Genomic DNA, 16,013 nt, shown 5'->3' on the forward strand with positions numbered 1-16,013 from the left:
AATAAATATGTTATCAGAAAAATATTAATTTATTTTAGAACATATGAAACATTGATGTAGATTAAAACATTTCAACTGTATATCAAATAATCAACCTTAGAAATATATGCAACATAAACAGAATAATATTAACACAAAACATAACTTATAATACTAAAACAGTGACAAGAAAAAGTTTTCTAATAAATACACACTTTTATTTAATAAAGGTTTTAATTGTTTGGGATATCCTCGGCTGTTAAGGATCCATTCGTTCTATCATTAACAGCGCGAAGAAATGAGGACGCATTTTGACACAGCTCTTATCAACGCCGGCGAAGGAGGTACGTGACAAACTCAACAAATGAGAATTAAAAACAAAGGAAATAGAAGGTCAGAAAAGGGTTGCCTGGAATAAGTTTTACAAAGTGGTAAATCAGGATGACACCAGTGCAGGCTATGTGATATGTGCGTTTAATTTAGGCTATTTATTTATTTTTGTCCCTGTGCGCCGATCGGAGACGGAGTTCACTGCTGATATTCTAGAGCTTTCTAGTCTCGTGGCTGTCAACAGCAGCAGCTTGCATCGCCCAGTCAGCGGATGGCGGGCGTGTGCTGTTTTGAAAACTGGTCAGAAACGTTGGTGCGGATGGATGGCGGACAGATGATGGGTTTTGTGATGCGGTTGCAGATGAAATAATAGTTAATCCGCGCATCTCTAATGTACGTTAAACACAGTCCAAGGGCTGCTTCGTTGAATATTTGAAAGTGGCGCTGAAACATGCCTCTTCAGGTTGCCAGCTGGTGCGCTATGACTATAAATGAAAATTGTTATGTAGATGTGTTCAGGTTAGGACTCTTAGCAATCATGTGAAATTTGGGACAGTATGCCTGAGTTCCAGCAACTTCCTGTTTCATGACAAAACATCAAAGTTTGTCGGGCCAGAACCGACACAAATTTTTATGTAGAGTCAAATCCTTCACAATTTAGCATCACAAAGATGAAACTCACCAAATATGAAGATGATCCGACGAAAACTGTAGGAGGAGTTCAGTAAAGTATGACACCTGGAAATGACAAAAACTGCGCCTAAATCACAAAAATAACTCAGAATAGCTGACTTCCTGTTTGTTTTACAGCTTCGCTCCAAGAGACTTTTTTGTAGGTCTTGTCATGCTACAGAAGCGTATCACATTTCATAATTGTACATCAAACACAGTCCGAGGGCTGCTTTGTTGAAAATTTGTTCAACTGAGGGGGCACGTGCCCCCTTGGTTTTCTGAGCCAAATGGATTTTGCATCAAACTTCAAAATCATATAAGCGTCCATAAATCTGTTATTTGACTTTTAATCCATTTAATATAAACAATATTTTCAATTCTGTGCTGCATCCTTGTCACTTTTTGGAGATTTTTCGCTGTTTTGATCGTGTTACATTACTTTATTCTGGCGGCAGCCCCTGCAGATAGCGCAGTCACAGACGTCATCAGTGTCTGAACACGCTCACAGGCTCTTTGCTGTTGCTGCTGCATTTTGCTATCTGAGGAATTAAAACGTGTAAGAAACGCTCAACATTTCCAAACCCCAGTATGGTAATGTGCAGTTAACCTCCTCTGTGTAGAAAATATTGTTTAAAATTTGACAGTCTTGACGTTATATTAGTAGAGGTTTCTAAATTCATCTTGTACAACGCCAAAGTTCGCCAGAGTTCACGGGGGCGCGGGATCACACGTTCACATATGATGTCAAATTTTATCTACAATTTTTTAAATCATTATTGAACATTAAAATCAATTGTGTGGCTATAGCTTATGTCATTTTCGTTGTTTATATATTTATGGATTTAAAATGACATTTTATAGGATAATGCAGTTGTTGTGCAAAATGCATTAATGACACAATTAAACAAGTAATTTAGAGTTAAATATGGGAAGGTTTCTGCACCACATTTTGAGCAAAAAGCAGAGATAATTCCACTTTTGTGACGGACTTTTCATAGAGATCCCATTCAGAGCGATCTTTAAAACAGACACGGACATGCAGCCGCTTGCCATAGGGCAATAATTCCGAGTTTAAAAAGTTGCGGAAGGGCGCCACTTGGTGGATAATAGCGGTATTGCGGATAGACGGAAATACTCGTCATTGGCGGGGAAGCGTTTTCTCTTAATTGGCGAGATATCTCGTCAATGGTGGTGAAAGAGTTAAAAAGTAATGTGTTACTTTACTCGTTACTTCAGAAAAGTAATATTATTACATAATGCAAGTTACTTGTAATGTGGTACCCCAACACTGCTCTCCACACAAGAGGCGTCTAGAAGCTATAATAACCAACAAAGGCTTTTCTACAAAATATTAAATAAAGTGTGTTCAATACTTATTCCCTGTGTCATTTCACTTTATTTATTATGACCCAACTTGTACACTTAAATGTTCTGATTTCTTTTATAGAAATTCAATATTTGGCTTTGAAATCTATTTCTGGTGAAAATTTGTGTCAATTAGCACAGTGGTTCGCAAACATTTTCAGCATGCGGCCCCCCTTGTGTACGGCGCATTCCTTTAACCCCCCCCCCCAGAAGAAACTTTATGACAAAAAACTGTTCTAAAACTCAACTTTTAATTAAACAAAACATATTAAATGATACAAAGTAGTGCAGTTGGTTAGTAGCCTTATTTTTTACCCTTCACCGGGTCCAGAATGATCTTATTTTGACTTAATTTAAAATATTCCTTTAGTTTTTAATGGTCTGTCATGGACCCAGTACCACATATGAGATACTTTCAGATATGTTTTACAGTCAGAAAGTTATTTACACTTAATTTACAGTATCACCCCCCCACAATTTTTATATGATTTAATATTCATATATTTCATATTTTTCAAGTATGACAAACATGGGCAAGTCTTATATCAAATGAAAGCTCTTACTCTCAGGAATAAGGCTATAGCGTTATTTTTGTTCTATTCTCATCACATTTCCAACAATCGTCGAATGAATAATGAGGTAAAAAATTTTCTTTTGTAAACATATGGGAAACTTGAGTGTGGACTGCCTCAGATAGCAAATGATACACCATCTTTTTTCTTAGGTCCTACTCTACAAAATGAGTCCATTAACAGCATTTTCTTTGGTTGTGTGTATGAATAATCCCTTGCTATTTATTATATGTGCAATACAAAAAATATATATTTATATGAAAAATGTATTTTCACACCCTTCAGTAAAATAAGAATAACTTTTGAATGCTATATGCTAAAGAGTTCATTCTTTTTTGGGTGTTTACTGTCTGCTGCTGCTAACAACCTGCTAGAGCACAAAGAACCAGAGTTATACACTATCAAAAACAGTATATACAACATAAAAAAGACAATTTGGTGTTTCATCATATGAAAAACAACATAAATAACAATATTTGTCACAATCAGCAGATTTTTATGTAACTTCAAAGGGTTTTCTTTAAAATGATATAAAGATATTGCATTTATTCCACTGTATGTGGGTATGGGAGCACTTCAAATATTTTTAGGCGGAAATTAAATACAAAAGGGGTATTATTCATCCCTTTAGTTGGAGTAAAATAACTTTTACATTTATTATGATACAGAAAAAAATCATTTTCCATCTGTAAGCTGGCAATAGCTGGAATCAAACAAAACTCTCTGCAGGTTTCGTTACCACACAGGGCCAGAGTTATACACTTTTAAATACAGACTTAAGAGAAAAAAAACATCAAAAAGCGCCTAAATATTTTTGTGTTTATTAGAGGACTGACAACACATACAACCATGTTGAGCACGGTGTTTTATGTTTCCTGTAAAATGATACCAAACTTTTGTATGTGCACCTCTGCATGGGGGTATGGGAAGCTTTTGAAATTGGGTAGGCCAAATCCAGGCGGAAATCCCCAAAGTAGCCTCAGAGTGTAAGAAGTTAATTTCACAGAATTCATGATAAATTAATACATTTTATAAAGTGTCATAAAACTGGGGTCCCCCTGGCACCATCTCGCGGCCCCCAGTTTGAGAACCACTGAATTAGCCAACTTATAAAATCTTCTTACTGATAAAAATGCTGATGTGTCAAATACTTATTTTCCCTGCTGTATCTGAACCCAGGTATCACATTCACAGATCAATCATTAAAGGCAAATGCCCAAACACAGATACATATACAAAACATTCACACTACGATTAAAATAAAAAGCATTATCTTACATACTACATTTAATATGTTGAAATGTTTGAAGAAAGCTTGTTAAACTTAATTCTTCATTTAGACCAAATGGTTCCAGAGTGTTTATTATATGTATCCAAAAAGCTTTCCTGCACAGGAGTTTTTTTGACAATATCACCACCTCTAGGTGAGGGTGTAATTTTTTCAATTTCCCCAAACTTTAGTGATGCCGGTGAACCATGTGATTTGCCTGTTTATAATTTCTCGCCATGGCGTAAGTTAAATTCAGGGTACGAATTGCTGTTTTATGTTCAGCTATACTTAGTTTAAGATGACATTTGTTTGGCCTATATAAACTAGTCCACAGGGACATTTTAAAAGGTATACTACATGTGTACTATTGCATTTGATAAATTAAGAAATAGAATATTTCTTATCAGTGCAAGGATGTAAGAAGTCTTTTGCATTGGTCGAGTTAGAGCAAGTATTAATTACACTTGTCTCTTTTCTCATGCCAGGTTTGATTTTGTAACAAATGTCCAGCAGGGAGCAGCATCAGCTCATTTAAAGATGTTTGATTTATTTTATGCACATAATGAAGAAAATGTAGTTAAATGAGCAAAAGCCGTGACTAATTTGCAGTTTTCTGATCAAAATACAAATGAAGCTGGTTTGATTTCCTCTAGAACAGCATTTTATTTAATCATTACAGAAATATCATGTTCCTGTGCTCAACTGCTAGATCAATAGGCCTATAGCTTAAATGCCCTGTAAGTCAGATTGCATACAAGTATTTGTCAAATGCATAAATGATCTGCATATATTTTCACAGCATATACATTTTTACACCAACTTGAAATACAATATGTTTAGGCACAGAATGTACATGAATAGTGTAAAAGCTAATGAGATAATATAATAGTCTAAGAGTCTTATAATGTGATACAAGTTTCCAGTGGTGTCTGGTGACTTCTCTTCCGATTGGTGCAATTTCAAATTATGTGCATTGTGCTTCTTGTCAAAATACGTCCCTGCTGCACAAACGTCAAAAAGGTTTATGAGAAAGAGACACTTATGTTTACAAAATACTTGCAAGACACTAACTTAAGACTAAACTCTGATTACACATGAAATTTATTGCGTATATGGCAAACGTAGTGTCTGCAGCAAGCTCGTATTTTCACATGATGCACAAACACATATTTTGACATGATGAGCCACAACACATGACGGGCTAAATACATGTTTTGATGAGCTTCGCACTCAAAAAAGAAGTCACTGGACCCACTGTAAGAGTCTTTATGTTTGTACAATCATTGGGTATATACTGAAGTAGTTATTCTGCTATTTTATTTATAACTTGAGGTTTTCCTGCCCTACTGACTGCACACAGTTTGTGAGGTGAGGGGTTCAAGATGAGACCCACAACTGGTGTGAGATCTAATTCATCTTCAGAGACTCCAGGTGGAGGAGTGAAGTGAAAACACTGAAGAAGAGAAGTGAAGAACAGAAAGAGCTCCATCCTGGCCAAACCCTCTCCTAAACAAATCCTGCGTCCTGACAGAAAAGATGGGAATGCGCTTGTAATGACATAATTGTTAAACAACATAAGTCAAATTGAATAATAAAGTTTATTACCTGCAGAGAAGGGCATGAAAGCGTCACGTTTAATCAGCTGACCGTTCTCATTGAGGAAGTGTTCAGGGTTAAAAGTGTTGGGCGTCTCCCACTCGCTCTCATCTCTCAAAACAGAATACAGCAGTGGCAGAACACACGTCCCCTAGATTTCAGAAAAAAACACAGACAACATTAGTGTGCTAAATACTTGGGTCTATATTGGGTTTTGGTCTGTAATTGTACGGAAGCAATTGGAAAACAAATGGCTGTGGGTAAACTCAGAAAAACTAATGGCACAAACTTTTGATAAGTTAAGCTGGGCAACAGACTGTAAAGTGTGAATAATATACAATACGAGCAAGACGGACCTTCTTGATGAGATATCCATTGAAGTTCACATCACAGCTGGTTTCATGTGGCAGACTCATGGGCAATATATTCACCAGTCTCTGGATTTCATGGATCACAGCGTCTGTGTAAGGTAAATTCTTCCTGTCCTCTGTAACTGGTTCACGTCCATCAAGCACCCTGTCAATTTCCTCATGAACCCGATCTATGACCCAGAAGATCAAACAGAAAATGTTTCAAATCTTTCCTCACTTTTGTAAATATAAAGAGAACAGTTTGACCCAATATGACCTTGTATGTGAGGATATTTGGCCATGAGCAGTAAACCCCAGCGTAGCGTTGTGCCGGTGGTGTCAGTACCGGCAGCAAACAGGTTGGACACAGACATGAGCAGGTTCTGATCATTATATTGCGAGTTATATTCACCAGATTTCTGTTAAAATCACAAAAAAACATGCTTTATTATTATTTAGAGTGGGAATTTGTTTTAAACATACGTATATTAACCTACGCACTTGATATATAAATTCATGATATTCTACCTCTAAGCTTTGTTTTTGGATGAGGAAGGCATCGACTAATCCTCTGCAGTCGAGAGGGTTTAAAGTCTTCCGCAAGCGATCCACCAGCACCTGTATTTCAGCATGGTATTTCTCTAAAGTTTCTATTAGCAATCTCCAGGTCTTCAGCCATGGCCCAAGCACTGGAAATATGTTGTAGATCTGCATGTCGAGCCACACGATAAAATACAACATAAACATCCGGAGATTAGACTGGCTTTTCACAATTCTGCATTGTTGTAAAATGTACAGAACAATTATGCAAATTTGTTGCAGATTTACAGTAAATACATGTTACTACAGACGGTAGAGACATACAGAATTTGTTTTAAAGGTGTAATGTGTTTTTAGCCGCATCTACTGGTGTGATGCGAATTGCAACCAACCTCAATTTCAAAATGCAAAGACAAGCTAAGGTAGCTGCCACATAGGCTGTTTCTCAATTCCAAGAACAAAAAAGAACGGACTTGCATTCTCGTGGAGATCGGTCTTGCTAGGCAACCTTGGAAGAACGAACTCAGAAGGTCACGGGAACACACTTGTGAGAATTGAGATGTGTGCCATCTTCCTGTTGGTCACCTGTCCTCCGCCATAGTTTTGCTGCAAAGGCTTCTGGGGCCTAAAGCGATTTCAATGTGCAAGTCTGCACTTGATGCATCTTCGATATCAAGAACACATCCCGGTATTTTCATGCGGCTCTCTACTTGCATTCTTGAGAATTTACCTATGGCTAAGCCAGGCCCCCTGCACTAGCGCTACGGCAGCTGTCACAGGAGGATAGGGCTGTCACAATGATTAAATAATCATCTCATCGCAATTGTTTGACCTCCTCGCAATGATTTCCAATCACCGCAATGATTGCACATCTCTCTAAAAACACAAGGGGGAGCTGCAGCGCCTGTATAAATGAGACCATATCAGATTACTTTTAAATATGTGTTATAATATTTACTGCCAGATAAACCTTGCAAAATAATTAATTTAAATAATCACAAAATGTGTGAAAATTATTTCATGAACAAACAAAAAAATATATGAGAATTAAATGTCAAAACCAAAAAATCAGTAAATTAATCATCATAACCATCAAAGCCCTAAAACAGGCAAATAATCGTAATAATCGTCACAATTTCTTAGTCAATTAACCATCAGCCAAATTTAATAATCGTGACATTTCACAGGAGGCAATTGGTGATTTTTGGAGACAGAAAGACTATATCATCTCAAAGTCACCAAAAGAGCCTTAACTATGCATTGGAGGGTTATATTAATAAGTTTATTGTTGAGAAGTCGAAGGAAGCTGAAGCTTTCCTTCGACTTCTCAACAATAAAATTATTAATATAACCCTCCTAATATATATATATATATATATATATATATATATATATATATATATATATATATATATATATATATATATATATATAAATATTAGGGTTGTCAATAGATTAAAATATTTAATCTAGATTAATCGCAAGAGTGAACTCGCGAATAATCGCAAATTAATGTCACATTTTTATCTGTTCTAAATTTACCTAAATTACAATTTTCAGTTTTTTTAATTATATAAGTGCAACCAAACGCAACAACCAGACATTTCGATGCTGGGAAACCGTTTTGATAAACTTTCTGAGTTGCCAACACCTCATAACCTCTTGGGAACAACTCCACTTCCATTGCTATTTGACCACGTGGGCTGTAAAAGGGTCTATTATTCAGAAGATCCTAAAAAGTTACACATTGCACCTTTAATTAAATAAATGAAACACAAGCTATTACTGCAAATTTGTAAAGATGTGATCATATAAATACCACAAACATCTTAATTAAGGTTAAAATGGGAACCTGTATGGAAGCAGAGCCCAACATGAGGATGAACTGGTTTGCCCTGTTGACCATTTCGTTAAACTTTGGATCCTCATATTCGAACCGATTTCCATAAACAATAGCTGAGATGATGTTGGAAACGGCATAATTTACTGGCTGGGTTGTACTAAAGGGATTTCCTGCGAGAGATACAGAAACGAAGATCAGATTTTGTTAAACATCAGCACTCAAATTGGCATTTATGAACTGTACACTGTAGTTGATATACCTTGGAAGGTCTCAAAAACTTCCCGTAGATATCGCGTCTCCTGAATAATTATCTCTTCGCTCCGTTTCTTTCCCATCCCAAAGTCTCGAAGAGTTGAGAGAGCAAATTTTCTCATCGTTTTCCACCTATTACCATTTGTAAAGCAGAGTCCTGCAGGAAAAGAGCTTCTCTTAATTTGTGTTTATGATATTTTCATACTGTTTGTTGATCTGTAATCTTTTAGCAAATAAACAAATTATACTGATTCAATCCTTGTTTAAAGCTTTGTTTATCTTGTCTAATTTGTTTCGAAAAGCTAGTCCATACTTTAATCTCTCTATCTGTAGTATGCATTGGCTGCGTCTGAACGCTTAGGCAGCTGACTTGTTGCCTCAATAAGTGTGTTCGAGATCATTCGGCGCTGCGCAGACAGATCGGCGTGGTTTGCTGCTTGCAGTCGAGGGAGGAGCTAAAGACGGAGCCGTCAAGCCGGACACCTGCTGCTTGCCGTAATGACATGTGTGCCGGGATTCCTTTTTTTAAATTGCGAATTAAGTAATTTAGATGCTGAATTTGTTAAAAACACACATTTTAATAAAAAGTTGCAACCAGATTTTTTTTAATATATTGAATATTTTCATTGCTGCTTATACTGTATGCCCGAAAATAATGGGAAACAAGCCTACATTATTAAAATACCAATAGAGTTTGTTATTTTAATTTTAATTTCATTGCACGACACAATATAACATATATATGCATAATAACATGTTTTTTCCTGTTATAAAAACATGAATTTATAATGTTTATTATTGGAACTGAAGGTTGGATTAAACATGAAACGCATGTAATCGCTGTGATCAGTGAGGCGACCAATCACGAAGATCTGTGTCGTCATCAGAACTCTGTGCAGCTCTACTCTCGAAAAGTTCTCACGTTACTTTAAAACCATATGACACAGTCGCGTGCCTTCAGAGCCAGCACAAGTCAGACAAAATTACTAACCGGCATGCATTGCTTCAAGTCAGCCGCCGATCGGTGTGTTTGACTTCATGCGGCGCTGCGCTGACCAATCGGCGAGGTTTGCCATTTGCAGTACAATGGTGCTGGGCAGCCTGCATGCATGTGTCCTATCAATGGCGCATGAGGGCCACTTGGGCATCGTTAAGCTCAAGCAAGGATGCCGGGACCTGGTCTGGTGGCTAGGCATTGATCACGTCATTGAAGGGCTGGTCAGGGACTGTGAACCTTGTCTCCTCAGTGGGAAGACTGGACTACCAGCTTCAACTCCTGTTCAACCTGGTCTATGGCCATCTTGCCCATGGGATCAACTTCAACTGGACATTTGTGGGGAAATTCATGACCATAGAGTTCCTCATCATCAACGCTTTCTGGTGGTCGTGTACAATCTCCATTCTAAATGGCCTGAGGTAATACCAGTCGAAATGGTCACATCGCAGACCATCACACAGATACTGGAAAGTCTGTTTGCTTTGGGCAATGGGCTGCAGTTCACATCTGCAGACTTCTCCACTTTTCTTTGCAATAAGGGAATTAAGCATATTGGGGCTGCACTCTACCACCCCAAGCGAATGGTGGGGTTAAAAAGTTCACTCAGAGCCTTAAGAATGGCATCCATGCACCTCTTGTCCAGGGGTACACATGCTTGGATAGAAGATGGAGATGCCATTGGACAGACTGAGAACACAAGACTTGTCAGCAGCGAATGGCACCTGGGTAGCGGCCAAAGCAGCGGTAACTTCAAACCAGAGGGGAATGAAGGAAAGCTTCGAAAACAGGCACAAGGAGAGTAAGATAGCGGTGATGGACTGGGTTCAGGTCCACAGACCTCATCGTAGCAGCAAAATGGCATCATTTTGGTCTAAAGCCCTCTAGGAGGATCATCAGTTACAGTCTGTGACATTCTTGTTGAGGGATGGCTCTCGCTGCCCTACTGACAAATCCAGCTAAAACCAGCATAAGCTGGTAGCTGGTTTTAGCTGGTTTAAGGTGGTTTACACTGGTCCTCCCAGCCTGACAAAGCTGGTCATGCTGGTGGGCCAGCTGGTATTCCAGCATGACCAGCTAAGTCCAGCTAGACCAGCTTAAAATGTGACCAAAACACAGCTAGACCAGCTTGCTACACCAGCAAAACCAGCTTCCTACACCAGCAAAATCAACTAAAACCAAGCTGGGGACCAGCTAAAACCAGCTCACCAGCTTATGCTGGTCTTAGCTGGATTTTTCAGTAGGGTGGCATGCTAGCAAACTAAGGAAAGTGTCAGCCCCTTCAAACTCAATCAGGTACCTACAGGCAATGGAGCCTAGTGAGAGAGCACCACAGCACATGCCCCTTCTGGCCCCTCCACTGGAGCCAGTACAGCCATGGCCAGGCCCAGAGTTTCAAGGTTCCCCTGTCAGGGAGGCCCCAGAACCATCTTTGCCAGCATTGGGGTGTCAAAACCTCTAGCTACTGCTTGATGTTAATCAGGGTGGCCAAGCTGTGCCACAGCCGATGGCATATCGAAAGACTTTATAACAAAGTCAACAGTAAAACGGTTAAAGTGATGTCTTACCGTGAACTTTATTCATGTCTTGGAATATGGGTGTTATGTCTCTTTCCCCGAATTCATCAGCATGGTTCACCAGTGCTTGTTTAACCGTCTTGTATCCGGCCAAAACCACAATCTTTTTGGGTCCAAGATGAACTTTGAACACTGACCCATATTTCTTGGATAACTGAACCGGTAAACAAGAGCAAGGAAAAAGTTTAAATGTTAAAGGACATGCATCTGTACTCCAAACCTGTCTGACATTATAACATTACAAATTAAAAGCACTGATAAAAAATATTTGTTGAGGAGGAAAACAAAACAAAACATGTACATGTACATTTTCAGACACAGTGCAAATTAATGTGTAAAAGTCTTCAACATGTGCTCTATTTTTGTTTTTATGAGTATTGCTAGTATTAGTCACGCTTCACTCCCTATGACAAATACAAAAGAAGCAAAACACTTTGTACCCTTTCAAACATGATCCCGGTTACACAATAATTCAAGTTACACAGGTATACAGGTGTTGCTTAAAACTATGTCATGTGAATTTATTTAGAGAAAAAAGAAAAATGTTATTCTAATGTTTGTTTATTCATCTAAGCATTCATTCAATGTATTGTTTTGTCAGACATCCCCATTTAGAGGATCTGCACATGGCACACATTATCACCTTTTCAGACTGGTTATGGGCATCCAATGCAGCAAAAGCTGGTTTGAAAAACCGCCATTAAACATAAAAAAAGAAGACGGTTAGTCCCCTCAGTGGCTTTTATCACTGTATTTGGAATAAAAATTGATAAAATATTACTCTCTGCAAAAATATGAAGTGAACATAAAAAAATGAATCAATATTTCTCCAAATATCCACACCTTGAATTAAAAGTTCAGATGAACGTGGTTTTGTCGAGTGCTTTCTTAATAAAGCGTTATCAGCTGCTTTCAAATGGAGTGGCATTCAACCTTGCTATAATGGCACCATAGTGGATTCTTATTTATGTGCCCTGAGAATATGATTTAGAATGTTCAGTGATGTCACCACCAGATTCAAACTGCTTTTGGGCGTTGGTTGGCGCTGAGCCGGGGATTACTGCTTGTATTACTATGTAAACATAATGTAAGGGTGAACCCAAAAATGAAAATTGTGTCATCATTTACTGATCCTTATGTTGTTCTAAACCTTATTTTTAAGTTATTTTTTATTTTGAAGAACACAAGATATTTTGATAAAAAAGCACAGTTGATTGCAACTATTGACTTTCATAGCAGTAATAAATATTCTGGCAATATTGTGATAAATATGTGTGACAAATTCATACAGGTTTAGAACAACACGAGGATGAAAAGATGATGACACAATTTTCATTTTGGGTGAACTATCCCTTTAATAAAGCTAAATATCTAACGTTGACTGCAGTGGTTCAGTAAAAGTTTTTCATGTAATCTAAACTCATGATAAACCTTAAACTTACTTCCAATAGCAGAGCTCAACATAAATATGGATTAATCTTTATTACTAAGTTACAGAAGTTAGTCAGTCAGGAGCAGTGAGTGATTTTCTTGTCATCTTTTTTTGATATTTAATTATCTTTGATGACAGATTTCATGAGGTTAGGCTTATTATAAGATTTATATTTATATATATTGAATATATAAGATATATATTGTTTACTGGGAAAATCACTAGGACATTTATACATATGAGCATTTTAAGCCAAAAAGACGCAAAAATAAAGTAGTTTAAGCTCTGGCTGTGCATGCGTTGCCCTTTATAAGTTCAAGGTGGAAATCCAGCTCAACTTATAATCATACAGTAGCCTATAAAGATCACTTTAAGGATTAAAACATTGTGTTGGGTTTTGTTGCAAAAAGAAATGCAAATATTAGACTTTATTCTGTCCACAAGGCAATTACTTTACACACATTCCAGCCTATATGCTGAAACACTGAAAAAAAATGATTAATTGAATTTAATCAATTTTTTAAGATATGTGGTTGCAATAAATTTATTTAAGCTACATTTAAACAAAAAAAGATTGGTAAAGTAAAATATAAAACTTTTTTTAAATTTAGCTTAAATAAATTAATTGCAACCAATTACCTTAAAACATTTTATTAAATTCAATGAATCATTTTTTTTTCAGTGAATCATGTAGTATTAGCAATGTACAATTTCACTTACATCATTAATAAGTAGACTTTTCAAGCATTATGTAGACATTTATCTTTTGTTTGTATGACAAATATTAATAAAGGAAAAACGAAATAAAACAAATACTGCAAAGCATAATCTGTTATTGTGGGTGCGGTGAGTCACGTGACAAACATGACGCGTGGCTATGAACAGTTAAAATATTTTTAACTTATGCGTGAAAGGGTTGATTTTAAAAATATATATATTCTAAGTAAACGACAAGAGCCCAGTTTAATAAAAAAATATTTAGCATCCATTTTTAGGTGTGCCAGCTGCCACTGTGGGTGGCACTGGAACACCCTGTCTAAATATCTGTTATTAGTTTTAATAAAAATCCCTAAAAAACAATTAAGACACCTACCCATTCTACTGGGACTGTAATAAGAAACATCTGGAAAATGAATAAAAATATAAAATCCTACTCACATCCCAGAGGCTCACATGAAGTTGTTTAAGGTCCAGAATGTGCAGGTTTCCCAAAAGTGGCAATGGTTTGGGTCCTGGAGGTTCTTGGTCATCTTCTGGAGACCTGAAGCAGAAATAAATAACCAAAAGCAGCAGAAGAGCAACGAGTAAAGCTCCTGTGCTGGAGACATTCAGGAGAAGTGTTTCCACTAAAGCCATAACAAAAGAGATTTACACACAGCTGAACAGATGAGTATTTATGCCAGGAAATTATTTGGTCTAAAACATGGAGGAGGAGCCAGGAAAGATTTACAACACGATCTGTGTCCCAATTCAGGGGCTGCAACCTTATAAGCATGAGACCTTAAAAGGTGAGCACTCTGTCTTTCAAGGTGGAAGACGCGCAATGAATCTTGGGAACTCATTGGCTGTTAAGGATCCATTCGTTCTACCCTTAAAAGCGCGGAGAAATGAGGACGCATTTTGAGGCTTCATTCTAAGCATCCTTTAAAATTGGGGCGGCCTTACCAGCCTCAAGTCGCGCTGCTGTGACGCAATCGGTCTTAAAATACGTCCTTAGAAGGTCGCAGCCTTCGAATTGGGACACAGCCCCTAACTCAACAGCAGTAGGCTGTCAGTCGGTCCACATTGGCCACAAAAGTATTTGGATGTGGATAAAACTCATGCATTATGGTTTAGAGTATTATTTTAATCAAGCAACATAAGCAAAAATGATGTGTGTTGAGTTGACAAGGTTGTCTTGAATTGGAATTTGAATTGAATTGACTCCACCCTACAGCAGTGGTGTCAAAAGTATTCATATTCATTACTCAAGTAGAAGTATAGATACTAGGGTTTTAAAAGACTTTTGTAGAAGTTGAAGTATCAACTCAAGCTTTTTACTCAAGTAAAAGTGAAAAAGTACTGGTTTCAAAACTACTTAAAGTATAAAAGTAAAAGTAATGTAAGGAAAAAAATGTCATTAGAGAAAAAAGCCTAAGCCGCACCACAGGGGCCTTCCCTATCTCCTCTAAAAAATGTTTCTAAAGGCCATAATAACTATAGTGTTATTAAAATGTTAATGTTAAAAAATTTGGGATGCACTAGGGCCAGGGGTAGGCAACGTCAGTCCTGGAGTGTCGATGTCCTGCAGATTAGCTCCAACCCTTATAAAACCTTGGTTACCTGTAGTTTCAGGTGACTTTAACCTTTATTAGTTTGTTCAAGTGTGCTTGATTAGACCTGGAGCTAAACACTGCAGGACATCGGCACTCCATGTTGCCTACCCCTGCACTAGGCTATCTGTTTCAACCAAATACGGTATATGCCCATTAAAAATGAACGCATTTCAATACAATGCAAACAAATACATTAAAGCAGTGGTTCTCAAACTGGATGTCGCCAGATGGTGCCAGGGGCCCCAGTTTTATAATATTTTATGAAATACATTACTTTATTATAAATTCTGTGTAATTAAACCTCAGAAAAATAAGGCTACTAAACAAAAGCAATAAATTGTATAATTTAAAATGTTTTGTTTAATTCAAATTTTAAGTTTTAGAATGTTTATGTCAATCCACTGTACACAAGGGAGGCCGCAAAAAAGGTTTGATAATAACTGCATTAAAGAACCATATATGTGTACTACTGAGCATTAACATGTGTTCCATAGAGAGGAAGATATGATGACTAGTTGCCTATAAATATTGTAATGGTGCAAAAAGTCAATCTTCAGAGCAGTGCCGCTGGTGGCCAAACTTTTACAGTGGTGCCCTCTTAAGTTAAAAAAACAACAAAATCACACACAACTATAGTATGTGTGAGAATAGAAATATGCTATTGTTATCATTTATAATTGTATTTTCACAGCAACACAAACTACAATTATACAAATATGCTATTATATATTATAGCCTATATTTCCTCATCTGTACTTGTGTAGCTAATGGACTTTAGTATACTTTACTTTAGTCAGTATATATCCAAGCAATTTTGGAGAATTACTAAATGTCTTTATTGTAAGTAAATTAAAAGTCAGGTTGAAGGAAACAGCTGATGTCTATTAACAAAAGCAAAAGTTGGTATGTATGGTTATGTGTTTCAT

General features: G+C 37.1%; 2 protein-coding genes across 2 annotated transcripts in view; both read right to left on the reverse strand.

Annotated features, from left to right (window-relative positions):
• LOC129436628 (cytochrome P450 2K1-like) overlaps nucleotides 1-16,013 on the reverse strand; it is a 63,967-nt gene that overhangs the window by 14,490 nt on the left and 33,464 nt on the right. The window lies entirely within an intron of this gene.
• Nucleotides 5,525-14,176, reverse strand: LOC141351268 (cytochrome P450 2K1-like; the record flags this gene model as incomplete). Its single annotated transcript, XM_073857923.1, has 9 exons — nucleotides 13,931-14,176; nucleotides 11,332-11,494; nucleotides 8,777-8,926; nucleotides 8,527-8,687; nucleotides 6,663-6,842; nucleotides 6,412-6,553; nucleotides 6,141-6,325; nucleotides 5,794-5,935; nucleotides 5,525-5,712 (listed from the first exon to the last, which is right to left on the reverse strand). Coding segments are annotated over exons 1-9 (1,509 nt in total), but the record flags the coding sequence as incomplete, so codon positions are not given.

This window comes from Misgurnus anguillicaudatus, chromosome 19, assembly GCF_027580225.2.
Source record: "Misgurnus anguillicaudatus chromosome 19, ASM2758022v2, whole genome shotgun sequence".
NCBI classification, from domain to species: domain Eukaryota; kingdom Metazoa; phylum Chordata; class Actinopteri; order Cypriniformes; family Cobitidae; genus Misgurnus; species Misgurnus anguillicaudatus.